Raw genomic sequence first — 15,950 nt, 5'->3', positions numbered from 1 at the left:
TTGTGGGTTTTTTTTTTTTTGTTTTCCTCTTTGAAAAGGTTTGCTGTACCTTAAATGTTTTCTCCAAGAACTGACATAGTAATAGGTACTGTGGATACATTACCTAGTAGGCAAGAAAAGTGTATGGGTAAAAGATGTTCACAGCGAACTTTATTAAATGCCTTAATTGATTTTTTTTTCTTCACTGCAATAAGACATGGCAGTTATTTTACTTACATTCATGCATTCTACTTGAACACATATTTATCTTCATTATTTATATACAACCAACGTTTTGTTCATTCACTTTCCACAGACCATCTGAAACACCTTAACTATAATAAATACTATTTTCTTATGAAAAAGGCAATAAAAAGCTTTATTTATATGATATAAGAAACTTGATACTTTTCTGAAGGTTAAGTCAGATGCCATACCATGTGTTTGAGGTCCTCAGCTTATAGCCAGCAACAGGTTTAACATAAAAAATTTAGTGCTGTCCTGGTATTTGGTGACAAAATTAAGCTTAAAGCTTTTATTGTTTCCATACAGAAGTGTTCTGAAACAGTGTCCATTCCAAAAACATCAAGTGGGGAAGAAAAAGAAACTATTCAGCAGTGAGTCTAACAGGTCATTCACTTCATTTCACATCCTCTTGAGGAGATCAGTTTCTTCTAGAACAGGATGCAGTTTCATGACATGGAAATCTTACTGTTGGGAAAGAGGTTTTTGTATCTGCCAAAAGCAGAGCTGCCGATTATCACCTTCACCCTGGCTGTGCCATCTTCAGGCATGACCTCTACCTCCTGAACTGTTGCTTCTTTATAGAGCCAACTGTAAATGTAAAAGCATATTAGCATCTTAAAAGTGTGACACACTGTACAAATTGTGATCCTTTCTTTAGATCAGAAGGCTCCTATCTAGATAACGCTTGAAGATGAAATGCTTTGCTTCACTTCTCTAATGGGGCTATTTTTTGTCAATTGGTTGCAAACATTGATAATTACCTCTTATTCTTAATGCAGATTAAAATCAGTATGATATGACTGGAAAAGTTTAAGACATGAATGATTCAGTGTTTCATATTTCTCCAAGTCCTTCATACGATTTAGAATTATTTACCTGAGCTGAGGTCCCTCTAGGTTGATGTTAACTGTTAGAATCTTTTTCCCTGTTGCTGTCAGTATTTTTTTCTCTATTTCTTGTTTCAGTTCTTCTAAACCACGCCCATGCAGAGCAGAAACAGCTAAAGCATTTTCTTCAGCGGGTTTATACCTGAAAGAAAATTAATTGCTAGCACATTTGTTCATGAAAATTAGGTTGTGAAAATATTCCAAGCACAGACAAATTTAACTGAGTTACTTTGTACTGGCACCTTCTAAAGAGGCCACTTCTTGTATGACTCAAGTGATTTCTTTTGTAATTAAAAGATAATTCAGTCTTTTTCAGACCATAGTAACATGTGTGAAAGATTGAGAAACTATTAAATATATTCTGAAGTGGGATCTCTTTTCAAGACTAAGAATTAAAAAGCTTCCAGAACATAAGAAATGTTTAAGTACACTTAGCATCTCTTGCTTACCCTTCTATCAAATCCACTTTGTTATGAACTTCTACAATCGAGTCCAGCAAACGGCTAGGGAGATTAAGATTCCTCAGAACTGACAGAACAGTTGCTTTCTGGAGGATGGTTTCTGGATGAGTAATATCCCTCACATGAACTATCAGATCCTAGCAAAGATCAATATGCAACACCTGTTACCAGATTGTAGAGACTGTATATCATTTTTAAATTGCTAATTCATGTAAAATACTTTCCTATCCATTTGATAATACACTGGTGGATTAACATTGTAAAATTAACTACTAAAACAGTATTAAACTATCGTTTCTTAGACCATGATAGAAGAAATTCTGTAGCAGCTTAGTCTTCTACCTCTAGTGAGTACAAATTGCATCCCACAAACCTGGAGCAAATGTTTTCAATCAAGTAGGTACAGAATCAGATTTCAAATAATAACTGATCCATTTTTTTCATAGCCACGGCTTTCTAACAATAAGGCTTCAAAAACACTGGAGATTAAAAAGAGCAATCTCTTAAAAAAGCTTTTAGAAGAGTAATGGCTGCAAATGTGTTTCAAAAACAGAGGGGAAAAAAACTCCATGTCACCTGTAATTCTATTTTTACATTCAAAATATAGAAGATTATCCTTATGCTTAGCTCCCAGGATACTATTACTGATGCTTCACTAAAAAGCTTTATACAAAAGTTACCAGTTTCAATCATATATATAAATGACAAAAAACAAGCCACCAAATTCAACATTTGCGTTCATATTGTTTCATCATCTTTGCTCAAGACATTGCTTCAATCTTTTGAAAAATAATTAGAAGTAAGTGACAAACAGGATGCTTTCAGCCATCTTTTGAAAGCCCTGCTATTACATGGTGAAGTCTAATCTTTGGTGGCATTCTGGCATCTAGCTACCACTGAATTTCATTACCTTTCATAATACAGGGGTTTTGTTTGAATGTCTGTGTGTATGTATGCAGCTTTACACTTTATTATAGCACAGGAAAACAATTTTAATGAGAAAATAATAGCTAAAGTAGATTTGTATTTATTGCATGCTGCCTGCATCACATCACAATCACCCACTTGTAGTTTTACAGAAAACCTTAAGTTAAAACCAGGTCATTTCAGATGATTAATTTAATTTTTCACTCCCAGGAAAGCTAGCCTTGACTCACTTGGATGCAGCGTTTGGATATTTTATCAGAAAAATCTGGTTTAAGTATCACGGAGGTAGACACATACACTCCAAATAAGCCCTTTCTGAAATCCCTTCACAGCTGTATGTTCTGCACAGAAAAAGTATCAGAAAATTAGTTTAAGATATTTGCATCATTATCTCAGGAGTTAAGCAGTCAGCTGGTTACTTTGCTAAGAACAGCATGTCAATTAACTTCCCCTGTTTTGAAGGGGTGAAGATTATCAAAAAGAAAATTAATTTGATTTCTCAATTTTTATAGTTGACTACTTACTGAGTAAGCCACTTCTTCTAGTGTAGCTGAAAATGACTCAACCAGATTATGTGGCAGATCAGTCAGAAACCCAATGGTGTCAACATAAATAACTGCCATATGTGAGGGCAGATAGCCAGCATGGGCTGTAATATCCAGAGTGGCAAACAGCTGATCCCTGGGTTGAATTCCTGCTTCCCCAGTCAAGGCTTTGATTAAAGTAGTTTTTCCTAATAAAATGAAAAACGACAAGATTTTAATGGCTTATTCCAAGTAAAATTTATTTTGCAAGGCTCAGGTGAAAAGTATGATGTAACATATATTTTTACATCTATTTTAGTAGCTTGTAATAACTGCCATCTATTTTAGGAGCTTTAGTAGCTTACCTATATGATGTTGGGAAATCTGAAGACAGTCTTACATTTTATAACTTGGAATTGGGTTTAAGGTCATGTATGTAATCACATACTGGTATCTACAGCTGTGCTGTGAAATCCCAAGATGATCAAAGACTGATTGGACCTGCAAAGTGACCTACCCACATCTCTCACCTGTAAGACTCTCTGAAGAGCATTGCCATGAAATAATTTATTTGCTAAATAAAACAAAATAAAGAGAAGCACTAATAGTATATACCTTTTACTGGGCATTTCCTCATGAACATAATACTAGAGACATTTATTTGACTCAGTGAATATTTCATAAAGGTGCTCAGCATATAGCCTAATTAAAGTGTTTCAATTATGTGTAAACAAAATGGTTTTATATCTCTTTATGTATCTATATATATTTGAATCTTCAGATTGAAAAGTATGGAAATATGACATTTAAGAAAAACATACAGTATAACCCAGATCTTTGAGTGTACAAGTCATAACAAAATTAGTGCAAGACAGGTTTGTTTTTTTAAAGGAGTTGAATTTGAAAATGAAATTGTCTTAAGTTAATCCAACCTGATTGTCCAAAGTCTATTTATGCCTTGAGTAAGAATTCACTTGTGTGGGCTAAAAAAGCAAAGCAAAGCAAAGCAAAGCAAAAAAAGCAGACAAAACCCCTTTAGCTTTATTTAGATTCTCCTAGGAACACATCTCAGAAAGCCACAGTGCTCCTTAAGCAGGTTTCTCAGATCAATAGGCAAGTCTCAATTGTCTTCCTATGCCTCAAGTCTTCGAGGGGATCTAAACACCCAGGTACTTTTCTGTATCCATTCTGATCAAGTAGTAGAGATTCATAAAAAGGGATGCTAAGACTGTAGTCTTCAGCATTGTATATAAAGCCTTTTTGGCACAATAGGTGCTAGGCATTTCTCCAAAACATGTCTTTGAGACTGAAAAAACCAAGCAGCTTAATTTGCTTTCCTGACTACATCCTAACTGACAAATATTCATTACACAATAAAAAAAAACCTGATTAAAATACGAAGCCTATACACACATAAATGATTTGGCTAGAGTTTCTAATTAAAAATTAGACAATATAAGCTCTTTTGTGTTATGATTTCAGGAGATTTGCTTACCACAGTTGGTGTAGCCCATTACTGAGACCATTGGGAACTCGCTTTTTCTGCGCTGAGTTCGAAGTAAAGCCCTTTTTCTCCTTAGTTTCTCCAGGGCATTCCTAATTTTAAGTTCTCTTTCTTTCAAGACACGATTATGTGTTTCTAGAAATGTTTCACCTGAGAAATACAAATGAGTAATTGGCAGAATGGTTTACAAGAGAAACTGTAAAGCAAGTTTCCAATGTATTTGGAAATCAAGTGAGTTAGCACGAAGGCTTGTAAAAAATAAGCCACTAAACGTACATATTCTTGTCTAAAAAAGTAAGTAATTATAAAATATATGCTAACCACTCTAAAATATCTCTGTACGCTTATGAAAAATCCCTGTGGCAAGCAAATAGTTTATCCATGACCACTTATTGACCAAAAAACTTGACCAGTACAGACTCAAACCTTACTATTTAACTTACTTTCCAATAAATTTTTGTGTATTTGTTTAATTAGATGCAGAACATTGTTTTTCCTCCTGACCTCCTCCAAATAAAATAAGATGCAACTAAATTTGCTTAAAAGCTATGGAGAAAAAAATCCTCTAAATATATTTAGACTTTACCTGAGCCCATGATGTATCTTGAACCACCTCTCTGCTGATCTCGCTGAGACACCTCATTTTTCAGGTTTGACCTGGCAGCAGAGTAACAGTAAATTAGAAGCAATTTTCTTTAATCCAGTTATACCAAAATACCTAAAAATTGTGAAGCAGTAGTCGTATTCTGATAGTACAAATAAAACCACTAAATGACTGAGTTGTAAATAAAACTTGCTCATGGCAAGAAGCCTGGAGAAAAAAAAATCCAGATTTTTCTGGCTCAACTGTAGCTTGAAAAAGCATACAACTTTCTTGGTAAATTATAATTGCTATTCTGAAATTTCAGAGACCCAAATATACCTCTAAAACATCCACATAACTCACACCAACTGCCATGTATACATGTCTATGCCACATAATGCAGAAATAAGGAAAATTTAAATACAAATTAATCTTACTTATTTATAGCTTTCCTTATTAAACTCAACAGTTTTATATATGGGATACACACATCAAATTCCTACATATTCTTGCCATCCATCTTGTATCTTAGAAAGAGCCAGGACCTTTTCATGAAAAATACATTTTGTAAGATTATCAAACACATTCTGGTTTTGCCTGTCAGCACTGCAAAAGCTTAAAATAATGACATTGTAGTAAATAATTCTGTGCTCTAATCAATCATTGAGTACCCAATGTATTTTTTCCTTTACAGTAAATATTGCTGGGTTTTGTTACTGTAAAGAAACAGTCACTAAAACATGCAGATATGTGACTTGCACAGCCCCAGGTACCTGAGAAGTGGAATTTCAGCCAATGCTACCTGCAGTTTAGCTTCTTTTGTCTGGGCATTACAGCGAAAAATGTGAAGTACCACGGTGTATCTGTCAAAGACTTGCACGCCCCAGGCACCTTCTAGTTCTTTCTTTAGCCATGTAAGACAAAATAATTGAGATGTATTCTGTCCACAGTATCACTAGATAGATCAATTCCTACAATTCCTACAAAGCAAGTACAGTTATTTAGCTGATGGACACTTGAACTCAGAGGATCTCAGGATTCCATTGCATTGGATGGGCAATCATTATGAGCATGCAAAGTCAAAATTTGATTGACCAGAAAGAGAGGAGTTAAAGACAGTCTAGAAAGTAAAACTTTATGTCTAGGCCCATCAAATTCAGCGAGAATCCTTCCACTGCCCTTTATGGATTCTTGCAAGAAGTCTTACAGCGTATCTCAGTATCAAGAATCTAAGTGGTTAGATCCTTGTAAAAAAGAATTATGAAATACTGGAATGAGAAAGGCTAGGGATAACATAGGAAAAGAGAAAAGATTACTGAAACTTGCAAACAGGTAAAGAGGAATGCAGGAGAATAAATTAACAGCAAGCTTTTAATGAAATACTCAATAAACCCCCAACCAACCCAAACTCTTCATCCTTGCTCTAATTCAGTAAAAGACACTTAAAATATGCAGTAGTTCCCTTATGCCATCTCTAAAATGCAGAATGTTTGTATCTATGTTCTCAAACACTTCCCTGAATCAACCCGAAAGAGTTCAATTGCTCTTAAGATCTATATTTGTGAAAACAATTTTTAGCAAATCTAGCACTAAAAGAACTCATACCAGAAAATAGAGTTTTCCTAAAAACTAAAAAATTGAAATAAAACATTTTCAACTTCCCTTTCATCAACAAATGGAAGCACTTGAATAACCATCTACCAGAGATATTTGTCATCTCTTCATTTTATGATCAGGGAAAGCATTCAGAACTACCAGCACATACTAAAAACTTCCCCCAAATTTTATTTCAGTTTGTCCAAGACTATCTGTAGTTCATGTACCAGTTGTTTTACTGCCAGTGTTAAAGTACTGAAAGTATGCTGCACCCCTCAGTGCTTCTTTTTAAGTGTTAGGCATGAAAGTTTAAGTATTTGAAACATTCAGCTATAAGCTTGCTCTGAATTAACACCTCATATTCAAAATACAATTCAGCATCCATAGCATAGGGAAAAATATGCTATCCATTATAAATACAGAAACTTGATCACATAGCTAATACAAAATATTGGCATTCTTCATAACAAAAGCTGTGTTAACACCAGCATTTTGTAAAAAACCACCTTTGAGTAACTTTTTCAACAGGTTAAATAGGGCCAGTGTCAAACGTGGGAATAGTCTATAATAAATTATACTAAGCTGCTGGAAAATTTCATGCACAAGAGCTGGAAACATGTATCAACTGGACAAATGCAATAGATATTAAGATTCTTTTCAACAAAACTCAGTCCTGATGTTTCAAATATTAACATTTGCAAATTCAGAATCTTAACTGACTATTTCTCCTAACATCAATAGCTTTCAAACAATACTGATGAAAAGAATATGACTTGATAGTATATTTAATTACCTTTGTTAGTGAAGATATTCTTTCCACATTCAAGAAGACAGCTGTCACATGGGGCAATTTTTTAATCTTTTCTAAAAGATGGATAATGATTGCAAAATACAGTGTTAAATGTCAATTCCGTTATAGTCAATGCCCAGACTATAAACCATTCTGCACTGCGCAGAATGCTCATAAAACATCAAATGGCACCATATTCCTTGTTCATAGAGCAGTTGTAATTGCTGATTCAGTACTGTGCCAAGAACAGCATCTGTTTCACTTATGTCAATCACATAAAGTTATGGACTAAGTTGCCTCACACATTTGCAGTGACCAGGGGTTATGTCTATTCTGCATTGCTTCTGTAACCTTAAAAATTCTTTCAAGTTTGCCTGCAAACCTGCATGATAGATTAACAAAATTCTCCCTCTCTTCAGCTTTCACAACTATCCTTGAAGAGTCTGGATGCAAAAGTCTTCCACTTAGTGATGCAGTGCCAAAAGACCTCAGTCCTTACCTGTCAAAACCTGAAAGTTTCCTTTGCCAAAAACAAACTTCTTGTTGCGATTTTTTGTGGGAATAATTATTTTATCTAGAACTGTCCAGTTCTGAAGAGTATCTACAAGAGCAACGGCTTCAGCAATCTGTAATTCAGCTTCAGGAAGAGAACAATAATAGAAAAAAGAAATAAATATTACAATGTACCATCATAACTCTGCTCAGATCTCCAATAACTACAGTACATGCATGAACATGGGAAGATTAGGCTACGCTGAAATTCTTTTAACCTCTAGCACAAGGAACGAAGTGTCTTACCTCTAATCAGAATAACTGAACGGTTCAATGCAATTTTATCACACAAAGCATCTTTCTGACAGTATAAAGTATATATATATATATATACACAGTATAAATTATTTATGTGGGTGTTGGCTTAGAAGAATTTTTAATTGTATTGTCAGGAAAGAAATCACCAAGCTTTTTTCCTCAACAAGTGAACTGAATAACTAGCTGGAAAATCTGTTGAGATGAGCACAAAGACACACAATTTACACTTTGGTGTTTTGCAACAATAATTTGGGAATTACTAATATGGCATATCCTGCTGCTAACTTCACAGCCACTTATTCATAGGTGACCTAAACTCTGTGACTTGCTAAAACCGGCAGATTTGAATCCTGTATTCTGGTTCATCAATTACTTTTGAGTTTTTAACATCTACACTGCAAAGCAATGATTTTTGACGACTTTGTGAAATCACAAAGACTACACAAGGATATCAGATCAGCAATTCTAGTCTTGATATGCCACACCTTTCCTCTTCAGAACAAATTTATCAAGTTTCTCTAGACAGCAAAACATAATTTATACACTAATAGGTTTCATTGGTCCAAAAGGTAACATATTTTAAAATATAATCATGATCCACTTTTCCCTCATATTGTTGTTTCTTGTAAAATACACAGATTTCCTGTTGTATCTGTGGTGCTTCAAAAATAATTCCAAAACATTTGTTCAGACTTCAGGCTCTTCATCTGGAGGCCCCAAATAAATGGAAAGGGACCACTGCTATTCTTCTGTATGTTTGGACAGAAAGGCACCTTCAGATTTTCCCTGCTTTTCAGTTGTAAAATTATTCACTTATGTCAATTCTGAAAAGGTTAAACACTTCATTCTGCAATGTGACAATTTGTTAGAATTAGCAGCACTAATAAAACAAGACAAGATTTAGGTGCATCACATAATAAATAAAGAGTAAGCACGTGTAAACTGTCTCTTGCCATCCAGAAGGACATGGACAGGCTCAAGAAGTGGGTGGGCTCATAGAAAACTAGTGAGGATCAACAAGTGCAAGGTCCTGCATCTGGGTCAGGGCAACCCCCCAGGACATCGATACAGTACACATGGCCAGATGGAGATCAGCCCTGCCCAGAAGGACTGAGGGGTACTGGGGATGAGAAGATGGACATGATCTAGCACTCTGTGCTTACAGCCCAGAGACCCAAAGTGTCCTGGGCTGCATCCAAAGCAATGCAGTCAGCAGGGCAAGGGAGGGGATTCTGCCCCTTTGGTCTGCTCTGGTGTGACCCCACCTCCAGTGCTGCATCCATCTCTGGGGTCCCCAGCACAAAGTAGACGTGGACTATCCCAGCTGGTGGATGGGGTCCACCACGCACTCCCACAGTGGACATGTTGGAGCAGGTCTAGAAGACTGCCACAGACAATCAGACAGGTGGAATCTCTCCTATGACAAAAGTCTGGGAGAGTAGATGTTGTCCAGCTTGGAGAAAGACTCCTGGGAAGACCTTTTCATGGCCTTTTAGTATGTAAAGGGGACTTACAAGAAAGATGGGGACAGACTTTTTAGTAGGACCTGTTGCATTAAAATGGGGCAGTGGTTTTAAACCAAGAGATTTGATTTAGATTTCATATAAAGAAGAAGTTTTTTACAGTGAGAGTGGTGAAACGCTGGGACAGACTGCCCAGAGAGGTGGTGGTCCTCTAAAAATTCCCTGTGAACATTCAAGGCCAGATTAGACAGGGCTCTGAACAACCTGGTCCAGTGGAAGATGTCCTGGCTCATTGCACTGGGGTCAGACTAGATGACCTTTAAAGGTTCCCTCCAAGCCAAACCATTCTATGATTCTATACATAAAAAGCTAACTTACAAGATGCTTTAATCCTTTACATTGCAACCTTACATAGAGAAGTCTTCAAGGAGAAGCATCAAGTTCATAATGTATCTTAACTGTGTGCTTAATGCTTACATATTAGCTAGTTATGGCAATTTCTGAGAGAAATCTAATAGTAGTCCTAAAAAAAGTCCTTACAGAGGAGTTATTGGTGACTCCACCACTAAGTAACTGCACAAAAACACTAACTCCCCGAGAGAATTTATACAAGACTTCATCTTCACTGCACTCTCTTCTCTGGAGAAGAGAGGTATTGCTGCTCTTCAGCCAACTTCTGGGCAGCCTAAGGCCAAAGGACTCCAGCCCGCCTGGGCAGGCAGCAAGGCTGAGGGCAATTAACATCGTGCTAATAATGGTGACACCCGACTGTTTCCCTGAGGAACCTGCACTGAGGCGTTCTGCCGTCCAAAACACAGTAGGCATGGTTAGCAAGTCAAAGCACAGACGGGCCAACACTAACAGCTCCTTGTCTCTTTTAAAAAGTTGTCAAATAAGGGATGCGCAACCAAGACCTTCCATCCAAGCTTGTCCTTTGCAAGCCACATGTCGCGGTTTCACGGCTGTAACAGCGGGTCCATTTCCCACTAGCGGCACAGCCACAGAATCAGTCAGGCTGGAAAAGACCTCTGAGATCCTCGAGCCCTACCTGTGACCGAACACCACCTGTCAATAGCCCATGGCACTCAGTGCTCCTATCAGTCTTTTCTTACACACGCCCAGGAGCAGTGCTTCCATCACCTCCCAGGGTAACCCATTCCAAACGCCCTGGCCGTACTCCTCCCCAGCGCTCCGGGAGCCCCTCACCAGTGGTGAGCGGCGACTTCTGCGGGCCCCACTTGACCGCGGGGTGCACGACGGCAACGCGCTGGGCGCCGGGCCCCGGGGACAGCGGAGACGGGCCCAGCAGCTCCTCCAGCGCCGCCTCATCCTCATCCTCATCCTCCTCTTCTTCCTCATCCCCGCCGGCGCCCGCCGCCCCGTTCCACGGCGCCCGGCCGCCCGTGCCCGGCGGGCGCCGGCGGGCCCGGAGCGGGGCGGAGGCGCTGAGCGGGCGGGCGGGCAGCGGGCGACACCGGGGCGCGCCCAGAGCCGCCGCCGCCCGCCGGCAGCGCCGCAGCAGCGACCAGGAGAGGCGGCCGGGCCCCATGGGCACCGCCGGGCCCGGGACGCCGGCCAGGGACCGTCACCGGCCGCGTCTTTCCGGCCGCTGCGGAAGCGCCGCCGCCGCCCATGTGACAGCGCGGCCCGCCCCTGCCGGGCCCAGCCGTGATTGACGCCGGGCCGGCCGCGCCGCCAGCGCCCGGGAGGCACCCCGCGCTTGTCGGTACGTTTGGCTTCTTTCTGTTTCATCCCTTCTGCGCTCGGGGGGACAGGATGGAGGGGGAGGCTGTTTCTGCCCTGGTTTGCCTGGAATTAAGTCTCTTTGTGTGCCTTTCTTGACAGTTTTCAGCCGCTGTTCCGCCCGCAGAAGCCGAAGGGTTGTTAAGTTTTTAACACGCTCGATTTCGGTGAAGTTTCCTCAGGAGGTCGTGTCAGCTCGTTTGTGCTGCTTAAATAATGTAGCGGAAATGATAGCCGAGCCCAACGCAGCCAGTAACCTTCCCAGCCAAAAGTAAGACCTGGCGCAGGTTGCCTGTGGAATCTGTGTGTGAATTAGGGTGCTGTCCCTTGGCTCTGTGCCGTGCAGACACAGTCTGCCGTGTGTCGTCTTGGGGAAACGGGAAAAAAGGGATTTGCCGTGCATTGTGCTTTGTTACTAATATCTTCATTGTATTTCCTTTCATGTACTATTTAGCATCTTCTTGATGTAGTGTTTCATGCTGTTTGACAGGGGGCTTGGCTTGGCAAGCTTTTCTGTGCCTTATTCACCACAGTGCAAATGTGCAGCCTACCTTAGAAAAAAAGGGGGCAGATTCATTGTCAGTGCTTGTGTTCCCTTCACTGGAGAATTTGGGGATGCTGCGGGGAAAGAGTGTTAAGTAATCCGTAGGCTCCCTGTAGGCACTGATGGGAGCATTACTTCTATATGTTTTTTATTGTTTACATCAGGGATCCATCATGTCTTCTCCTTTTTATACTGTATTTTTTGGTCATCTGTTGAGATGAGCTAAAGTATTCATGTCATTGTTTACACAATGGTAATCAGAAGTTCTACTAGAATAAATATAAATAAATATAAATAAATATAAATAAATAAAAGGTGAAGTTAAAATGTTTGGATTTCTTGTTTGGTTTCAAAGAATGAAACTTCTTAGATGTTCACTGTTGTGTGCTTGGGACTCATTGCAGCCCAATCTTTGTTGGTCCTGTCACATTCTGGGCCTGTTTGCTCCATGTATTTTGGTTCATTATGCTCTAATGAAAGCTGAGAGGGTTTGATAACATGTGTGGCTTCCCGTATGTCCGTTGCAGTTTGTTTAATGTGAAACCAGCCTTTTACCTTCAGAAGGTTAGGCAGGCGCATGGCAGTTGCTTAGTGGAGTTTCTTTTATTGTTTCTAAAAGATGAACCAGTTGTTTTGAAATCTATAATTTTAAAAATTTACAGGTAGGATTCTTTTTGTAGCATAGATTAATTGTTCCTTTTACACAGCAAAAGGACTATATTGCTTCCTTGGTAAAGAGGTAGTTTTCTTTTCAAGTGTGAGTCACCAAATCTTTTCTAAATGTTTATTAAGATAAGAAAACTGAGTTCAGAAGTTACCAGAGTAGTGTTGTGTCTGAGGGTTAGATGTGAGACCTGGCTTCCTTCATACTTTAAGTGCTTTATCTTATCAGTAATACTTCAAGTGCTAGTGAAAGGACAATACTGTGGCAGTAACACAAAGTAAAAATGAGTCTCTGAGCCACATGTAACAGGCTATAAAGGTGGAAATAGAAATGGCATTCTGCTTATACTTTCTGATAGAAGCAAACTAAATGGCTAAGAGCTGTTTTTTCCAGTGCATGAAGCAGTGAATGTATGCATGCAGAAGTGCTCAACATGGTGTAGAATAACAAGGGAAGAAAAAAAACCAACAACCACCTAGTTCAGAATTTGTCAAACCTACTATTGCCCTCCAGTAGTTGAAAAGATGTAAAATGGAGATATGCATGGGCATCACTGCAGAAGCGATCCTTGTGTCTTCCCCAGCTGAGTACAGTACTTCCTATTTTGCTTGAGAAGAAGAAGATGTCTTAATTCTTTTAACAGTTTCTTCAACAGAAATGTAGTCGTGCAAAATGGAAGTTCCATTTAAATATCCCATTTAATTGCTTAGTGCTTTCATAGGGTTCCATTTCTAGATGCTGGTCTTGTTTCTGCAAATGTTTGTACATGCCTTATGAATAACCTTACTGGAAACATCAGTGTTAAAGGCTAAAAAAAAAAAAAATTAAAAAAAAAAAAAAAAAAAAAAAAAAAAAAAAAAAAAAAAAAATTAGTGGTATCTGGATTTAAAAATCCCTCTACTTTTGTGTAAGTTGTCTGTTGTTGCCCAGTGCTTCCTGAGGCATAGCTATGTGCTGTGATGCACTGATAACAAAAACAGTTCAGAAACTAAATGGCTTTTTAATATTAGTATTTAGTGCTTAGTTAGATTTGTTGAGTGCTTAAGATAGATGTTTAGTTGCATGTGTAACAGTTACTCTAACAGGTTTCACCCCAGATATGTTTTCATTGGTGTTTATTTGGCCCAGCATGCGGGAACTGTAGATCTGCTGTCTTCCCACTCTTGGAGGTTTTGCTGAGCTTTGGTAACATGTTGTTCCATATGCCAGGCATTTCTTTACTTTGTTGGGTCCCTTTTGCTACAATTTTGTCTGGCATAAGAGGCTAAACAAGTAGCACAAGGTCAGTAGATACTGTCCAGAGTGTGTCCTTCATGATGTTCCTGGGAAAGAGAGGTGTGAATTAAACCTTCAAAGAAGTATGTTCTAGACAGACGTACTAAAAGCAGTACGTGATCAGACAAGTCCTTGATGGTACTGTCCTATGGCAGTTCTGATTTTTGAATTATTTAAGTGTTTTAAACCATTTTGGACTCAAATATAGTTGCTATAATCAAGTGCAGTGCATTTATCTTTATTATGGGATGGAGTAAATTGCCAAATAGCACTTGTAAACAATTCAGAGAAGGTTTTGAAGGTGTGTTGAGTGTCGTGTTGAGGTACAATACAGAAACTGGTAACTCAATTTACTACAGTGTTGGCTGGCACTGGAGTTGTAGTTCCAGTGAAACAGTGCAAGTAAGAACCTGTTAGTCCAGCCCCACAGTGATGCATTCTCCTTTGAAATCAAGAGTGAAAGGATTTAATCACATGGGAGAAACAACTCCTTGACAAACATGTTTGGATTCTTTTTGGTTTTGTGGTCTGTAGAAGACTGAGAAGAGCAAACTGGCATCAGAAAAGCAATGCTTTTTTCTTTTCAGCTGGGAAGTCTCTGGTGGTACTTAGGATACTTAATCTCTGTGGCTTGCAGTTTTAAATCAAAGAAGACAATTGAAAACTTCTGCGAATGATTGCTTATAGAATGCTGACTCAGCTGGCAGCTATAGTTTAAACCACTCTTCACTTGCAGAAGTCCAGACAGCTGGTATAAGGATTGGTTCATTCTGAATTATTTTCTTTGCATCCATCTGTCAAACACTGTGGCATGTTTTGAACTTTTCTGTAACAAGTAATTAATGGAATTTAGCTTTCATGGGACATTTCTCTGTAGGGAAGGTAAGCATATGCATAGTTGTATTTAGCAATTTTATATGTTTTTGTGCAATTTCATTCTTAAATGGAATTTTTATAGGAGTATTTGGAAGCTCATTCTACATCACTTCTTGAAGTGTCTCCATAGATCAAAAAAGTTAACAGAGACATGTTTAAATAAAACTTGTCTGCTCTTACCAACAAAATAACATCAGGACCTTGGTCCTGTAGTTGATGCTATTCAGTCTCAGAATTTGCTTTGCAAAACAATCTTGGGAAGAAGAATGATAAAGATGCTTATCTGGCATTGATAAACCTAGACGGAGATGAGCTGGCTCTGCATCCATAGAACAGTTAATTCTCCATCTGTGTTAGCCAACACTGGATACTGGAGAATTGGCTGTATCTGATAGTATAACACACTGGTTTTTTGTTTGTAAAGTGGTCACTTGTGTTAGTACACTCTCTTGTTGCAGTAGTATCATGAAAATAGAAGTAACTGTACACTCTCATATTTATTTTCTTTTTGTGCCTTCCTGTAGTACAAGTCAACTGGCTTCATGTCCTGGCCACTGTAGTTTAAAGGAGGCCATTGCAGCCAGCTTCCAGTACTGGACCTGCTGCACAAGTGGGATCCAGCTCGTCTACTCAAACATGACCTTTGGCAAAGCACATTGTTAGCATTGGGAATGATGAAAAATGGCATGGTTTCATTGCAGATAAATGTATGGCTTCAGATCTCCCAGAAGGTGCATCTTTCTTTATAAAATTATTCCTCCATGATATTAACAATGATCTGAAAATGAAGTTTTTTATGTGTCTTTTTTCTTTAGCATGTTTTATAAACAAACCAATTTCTTCCTCTCATTTTAATGTAGATCCATCAGATGTTACTGCCTTGTTTAGCTTAGGACACCCACAGAGTCAATGCCTATTTGTGTTATTGGTTCATGGTGCAAAGCTCTTAAATCAACAGAGGCTGCATTAAGTCAACATCAGCTTTCTGTTTCATTTACTTACTTTATACTTCTTTGATACTTTTGATAGCTTTGCTGGTTTTATAATTATCTGCATATCTTACAGGAAAGCCACTAGG

At 38.7% G+C, this 15,950-nt stretch overlaps 2 protein-coding genes across 2 annotated transcripts in view; one reads left to right on the top strand and one right to left on the bottom strand.

The window, feature by feature from the left end:
• Nucleotides 1-122: 122 nt before the first annotated feature.
• Nucleotides 123-11,334, bottom strand: GTPBP6 (GTP binding protein 6 (putative)). Its single transcript, XM_066313550.1, has 10 exons — nt 10,977-11,334; nt 7,997-8,134; nt 7,501-7,571; nt 5,885-6,015; nt 5,115-5,185; nt 4,520-4,678; nt 3,025-3,233; nt 1,562-1,710; nt 1,102-1,254; nt 123-813 (listed from the first exon to the last, which is right to left on the bottom strand). Exons 1-10 carry the CDS (start codon nt 11,317-11,319, stop codon nt 672-674), a joined length of 1,566 nt encoding a protein of 521 aa, XP_066169647.1. The 5' UTR covers nt 11,320-11,334; the 3' UTR covers nt 123-671.
• A 286-nt stretch (nt 11,335-11,620) lies between these two features.
• The window catches only part of LOC136357906 (cohesin subunit SA-2-like), a 58,294-nt gene continuing 53,964 nt past the window's right edge, over nt 11,621-15,950 (top strand). Inside the window, exon 1 of the mRNA XM_066313549.1 lies at nt 11,621-11,784. Within this exon, the coding sequence (XP_066169646.1) occupies nt 11,741-11,784 (44 nt within the window). The 5' untranslated portion in view covers nt 11,621-11,740. The remainder of the gene's footprint in view (nt 11,785-15,950) is intronic.

The sequence above is a fragment of the Sylvia atricapilla genome, chromosome 2 (assembly GCF_009819655.1).
Source record: "Sylvia atricapilla isolate bSylAtr1 chromosome 2, bSylAtr1.pri, whole genome shotgun sequence".
NCBI lineage: Eukaryota > Metazoa > Chordata > Aves > Passeriformes > Sylviidae > Sylvia > Sylvia atricapilla.
Note: the sequence above shows the minus strand (reverse complement) of the source record. Positions and strands in the feature narration are given on the sequence as shown.